Below are 5804 nucleotides of genomic sequence, written 5' to 3'. Positions count from 1 at the left end.
CCAGCTTCTAGGCTCACACAGCCACCAGTCCCCAGGCCAAGTTGGCACCACCTCCCTCCCCCAGGGCACACATCACTGTTTGGGGGAGGAATGCTCAGGGGTCCATGGCAGTGGGGCTCCCCAACAGGAGGAAAAGGGAGGCTGTAGGAGCAGGACAAAGGATAAACTGTGCTTGTGGAGAACCAGTTATTTCCCGACTTTGTAAAGACCTGGTCAGTCAAGAACCGTTTTCTAGAATCCAAACACAAATAAAGAAGCATTTTCTTTGCCTTTGATAACATCGTGTTCTGACTGTAAAAATCTAAGAACGTGTTTGCTATTGCAACATTATTTTTAATGAGCTGTTATTGGCCTGTCCTGCGGTTGGTATTGCCAACAGTAAAAGGCATCACCATGTTTGTAGGTAACACAAGGAACAACATATTTTGACCCGAATTTCTGTTTATTTTTCATTTATGACACATGCCCTCGTTTTTATTCCAAACCAGAGGGAAATAAAGAGAGATCTATCTTCACTGGGGTCCAGGCTAAAATTTTGCCATAAATACGCATGTCGGTTTATTTGGAGGGCAGTTTTCCATTAACAGAAAACTATACTGGACGTTTCAGCCACAGTAGAATCAATTGTGTCGATTGAATTTGAGGAACCTAGCAACGCACTGCGAGAGGAAAGGCAGGCGTGCAGGCGCTCCCCAGCGGTCGCGCCCTATGGCTGCTCTCTGGAATCTTTTCAGCCTCTCGGTTCCTCATCTTCCCCTTTCGGCTTCCCAGCTTCAAAGGTGCCCCTCCAGGAGTCATACGTGCAGACCTCAGCTTAAAGGCAGGCGGCCACACCCGACCAGCGAGTGTCGCCCAAGCACCTGCTTCTGTCCGGCGGACCCACCCTTCCAGGCGGTTCTGGCGCGCTGTGCCTCCGCAGGCTGCTCACCAAGAGCGCGGCGGCCTGGAGCCCAGTAGCACGCGGGCGTGGTGAGCGCTACGCTTCCCGGCGTCAGCCAGGACAGGGTCGGGGATCTAGAGATGCCGCCCAGAAGGTTTCGGGCTCCGGGGGAAAGAGAAGAGCCTGGCACGGAAGAGACAAGGTCTTCTCTGTTGCAGCTGCCGCAGCTAGGTAGCCTCTGTGCCCTCACATTTAGCACATCAAGACCGCGCCCATGCTCTAGCCGCCCCGGGAATCTCAGCTCCTCAAGCCCTGCGGAAGTTCCCCTCTGCTGGAAGTGGGAGCAAGTCCCAAGAGCTGGCTGTCCCCGGAGTTGTCCTCTTGTGGCCCAGCCTCTCCTAGCCTGACTTGCAATCGGCCTTCGGCTGCTGCTAAACTCTGAACTCACTTCCTTCTTCCCTCCAACCAGAGCCCACCAAAGTCAACCAGCTGACGAATGCCCAGGGATGCCCTGTTCAAAAGCTCTCAGCCCCCGAAGGAACCAAGGTTTAAGAACAGAACGCGAGACTGCAGTTCAGTGTTCGGAAATACCAGCTGTCTCTGGTATCTCGCCTCGCGCGCTGTCGCTTTGCTCAATTTCGCAAACTAGATGAGCCTAGGTCCACTCCCCTTCCACCTAGCATTCTTCCCTGCTCGCTGGGCGTTTCAAACCGCGGAAGGTACAGGGGAGAGAGTGCCTCTGGTCGCGAACAAAGCCGCCTCTGTCTCCACTGCCTCCCGGATTACAGGGATGTGCGTCCAGGTTGCCCTTAGGGAGCGCAGAGGCAGTCAGCGAGCAAGACAGAAAAGAGTTTTGGAGACACTTGCTCTGAGGAAAATCGTCCATAAGTACACACTCTGGCAACACGAAAAGCTTTTCTTTTTAATTAATTCAATGTCACGACAACATTAGTGTAACAATATTTTGTGGATTTTTTTTTTCTCTTTTTCTTAAAAAGGGACTCAACCCAGGCAGAGGTGAGAGAGATGACGGGAAACAAACTATCGCAGAACAACAGGTGTAGCAGACAGAAAGAAAACAGATTGGGTGACAGAGCCAGGAGTCCTGCGGAGTAGAGGGTGAACTTTACAAGAAATCTGTACACTTATCAAATAAGTTAAAATTCTTCTAAATTGATTGTCCTTCACTTAAAGCGCTCCAGTATGCCTAACTTACTCCTTTGAGCATCACTACCTAAGCTTGTTTCTTCCTTCCCCTCTTTCCCCTGCCTAACTTTTTCTTTCTAAATGAATGACCACGATTATACAGTGAAAAGGTCTGTTTCCCTCGGTGGAGGAGGAAACAGCTTTCTCAGGAAATTTTGTACAATATTGCACAGGTCAACGTACAACAGTTACTGCAGAAAATGGAAAGTAAGAGGAGAGGGAAAAATATACCATATTAAAAATACTGAAATTACTCTCTTAAAACAGGGAACAAAGTAATGATAGTAATACTAATAATAATTTACAAATGAAATTCTCAAAATAAATGCTACTAATAAATAAGACCACTTAGACGAGGCCAGATATAGAGCTGTTTCAACAGTCAGAGTTCTGATTTTTGGCTGTCTTTTCCCTTTAAACACTTAGAGAATTCTTTCATCACAAAGTAAGACAGATGAAGAGGTTAATTGCGACAGACCTCTCCAGAAGAGAAAAGCGGCCTGAGTCAGGATTCTTATGAGAGGCTGCTCATATTCTGAAAATTAAGGTGGATAACTGATTTAGGGGTTGGGAGGAAGAAACACACCCAGAAATCCAGAAATAAAAGTACTACCATATGAATTCTCTCCTCTGGATTCTGAAAACAGTCCTATAGAAAATGAATAAACTAGGCGGGGCGCGGTGGCTCACGCCTGTAATCCCAGCACTTTGGGAGGCCGAGGCGGGCGGATCACGAGGTCAGGAGCTCAAGACCAGCCTGGCCAACGTGGTGAAACCCCGTCTCTACTAAAAATACAAAAATTAGCGGGACGTGGTGGCACACACCTGCAATCCCAGCTACTCGGGAGGCTGAGACAGGAGAAACACTTGAACTCGGGAGGTGGAGGTTGAAGTGAGCCAAGATCGCGCCACTGCACTCCAGCCTGGGCGACAGATAGAGCAAGATTCCGTCTCGAAACAAACAAAAAAGAATAAACTAGAGGGATTCAGGTTTTGCGCTCATTTTCCTTCTATAAAAATAAAACCAAAAAGCCACAGCGCAACGGAAATTTGGTGGGGAGGGCTGCACATTTTACAAACCTATCGGCTGAAATATTTGACCCGAAAATTTGGTCTTGTTCCTGCTTTCTCTTAATATAAGCCAAAAACCAAAAGTAAGAGGGGAAGCGCCTCCAATCCATTAGGGATGAATTGCACGAAAATGCATTGCAAATACTTACAAAACGCTACCGACTGGGGGAGGGGAAGCCGAGGCTGCGCGCAGAAGCCCCAGTTCCTGAAGGCCGCTGGACGTCTCGGCGCCCTCGGCCCGGCCCAGTCTCCTCCGGGGTCCGGACGAGGAGGCCGGGCGCTCCCTCCCCCACCCCTCTGGGGCTTCAGACTGGCCGTAGCAGCGGCACGGAAGAGACTACCGGGTGCGAGTAGTAGACGGGGTGTGGGAAGGTGAGTAGCGGCTGGCTGACTGGCACCGGGGCCCCCGCGGCTGCAGCCGCCGCGCCCTCGGCCGCTGAGTTCTCGTGGTAGAGGATGGGCACCCGCACGATGCGCTGCGCCGCGGCGTGGCTCAGGTTGGCCGCCTCCAGCTCCGCCGCCAGCTGCCGCTTCCACTTGTTGCGGCGGTTCTGGAACCAGATCTTGACCTGCGTCTCGGTGAGGTGCAGAGACGCGGCCAGGCCGGCTCGCTCCGAGCTGCTCAGGTAGCGCTTCATGTCGAAGGTGGACTCGAGCTGGAAGACCTGGCTGCGCGAGAAGACGGTGCGCGTCTTCTTCTTGCGGCACGCCGGCTTCTTCTCCGGACTCTCGGCGCCCTTCTTCCAGTCCTCTGCGCCCGGAGTCGCCGCCGCCGCCCCTACGCCCACCCCGGCTGCGCCTGGCGCCGCTTCGCCTTCCTTCTTGCTTTCCTCGGAGTCGCTCTCCTCCAGAATGATCTCGTCCGGGCTCTTGGAGTCCAGCTCCTTGTGGTCGGGGTCGGCCTTGAGCAGTGGCTCCGGAGAGTCGCGGTCCGTGCCCGAGGCGGGGGAGGAGTCTCGCAGGAGGGCCTTCTCCGAGGCTGGGGAGACAGACAGACGGACGCACACACATGCACACCGACACAGCCTTGAGCGAGGCCAGGCGCCTGGGGACGGCAGGCTCAACCCGCGCCGGCCTCCAGGTCCCGGGCCATGAGGCCTCACCATTCCCGCGGGCCACCTCCTTCCCGGCTGGGCCAGAGAAGGGGCGCCAGGTCCTGGGATCACCCTCCTCCCGAGGAAAGGCGAGCAGATGGTGGCATCGCAGCCACCTCCTTCCTTTCCCTCAGCTTCCCCGCCAGGGGCCGGCAGAACGGTTCCCTTTCGGCTTAGGCGCATTGGAATCACCCCCTCCTTCCAGGCAGTGTCCCGAGCCCCGGCCGTCTGAAGCCTCCCTATTCACGCCCGAGGCCACTTTTCCCGGGAAGCGCCGTGCCCCAGGCTCCAATTCCACTTCTTTTCTCACCAAGTGGGATTGGATTCACGGGCAGCGCAACCCAGGGCGTGGGCAAGAGATGCAGGCCAGGGGCCGAAAAAACTGACCAAACAGGATTTGCGGGTGCTGGGGTCCCAGAGCTGCGGAGGGAAGCAGCGCGGGGCTGGGACAGAACGGGCGCGCAGGGGGACAACGAAAGTTCAAAGAGTGGTCGGTACCTTCAGGTCGCGAGAGGTGGCCGCCGGCGGGGGTCAGGGTGTAGGGGTACCACCAAGCTGGGGAGCGCTCCAGGTAGTGCGCGGGCAGGGCAAACCTCTGCGCCGGGATCTCAAAGCGGGGGAAAGCCAGGTCGCCCACCTGCGAGAGCGCGAAGCCCGTGGCGCCCTCCAGGGCCCCCTTGGCCGCCGCGGCGGCTGCAGCGGCGGCGGCGGCTGCAGCCGAGGCCGGCGCGAAGAGCGTCCGTGGGGGCGGCTGCGGCTTAGGGGGCGGCCGGTGGTGGTCTCCGTTGAGCAGGTTCTTGATGGAGAACGGGGACTCCTTGGGAGCGGGTGGTGCGGGCGGCGGCGCCGGGGGCTGTGCGCTGGCGGTGCCGGGAGCGTCCGGCCCGGGTTCCGGCATGGTCCCCTCTCCTCCGGGTCCCCGGGAGGGAGGGAGCGGGACAGGCGGGCGGCGGGGCAAGCAGGCAAGACGCCGGAAATCAGACCATAAACGGAACTCAACTACGGGGCGCAAAGTTGGGGGCCGCCCCCGGCGCAAATCCAACGGCGGGAGGGCGGGGTGAGGACCCAGTCGGGCGGGCTCGCATGGGGGAGGGGTGTGGAGGGGCGGGGAGCGGCCCTGCCGTGGCACGGAGGGATCGAGGCGGCTCGGCTGCGGCTGCGGCTCCCGCGGAGGAGGCAGCAAGAGCAGTCCCCGGCTCGAGGCTGCGTCAATCCGGCGCCGGATGCTAATGATGAAATCAAAATGTCATCCAAGTTAAATGCAGGGAGTATACGGCGATTGGGCGCGTACAATGGCAAATGGGATTAGGCAGTCGAAGGCTCAGCCGAGCCCCGGCCCCGCAGCCGCCTCCGCCACCGCCACCGCCCCCTCCTCGCCTTCCCTCGGATTTTGGCGCTTTGGCTTCGGGCTATAAGAGCCCGCCTGTTATTGGCTTTATATAGTCCAATTAGGCAGCAAATGAGGACAAGCCTATTAACACAAAAGGATATTGGCTCCCGCTAAAGAGGCACTCGGAGCGCTCCTGCGAGCGCAGGAGGCGAGCGAGGGACGC

The 5804-nt window shown here is 56.8% G+C and overlaps 1 protein-coding gene across 1 annotated transcript; it reads right to left on the bottom strand.

Annotated features, from left to right (window-relative positions):
• Positions 1-1793: 1793 nt before the first annotated feature.
• HMX3 (H6 family homeobox 3) lies at positions 1794-5224 on the bottom strand. The gene is made up of 2 exons (XM_030941479.1): positions 4750-5224; positions 1794-4136 (listed from the first exon to the last, which is right to left on the bottom strand). Exons 1-2 carry the CDS (start codon positions 5147-5149, stop codon positions 3463-3465), a joined length of 1074 nt encoding a protein of 357 aa, XP_030797339.1. The 5' UTR covers positions 5150-5224; the 3' UTR covers positions 1794-3462.
• Positions 5225-5804: the final 580 nt, after the last annotated feature.

This window comes from Rhinopithecus roxellana, chromosome 11, assembly GCF_007565055.1.
Source record: "Rhinopithecus roxellana isolate Shanxi Qingling chromosome 11, ASM756505v1, whole genome shotgun sequence".
In the NCBI taxonomy this organism is placed as follows: Eukaryota; Metazoa; Chordata; class Mammalia; order Primates; family Cercopithecidae; genus Rhinopithecus; species Rhinopithecus roxellana.
The sequence above is the reverse complement of the archived record's forward strand: the minus strand, read 5'-3'. Positions and strand labels throughout refer to the sequence as shown.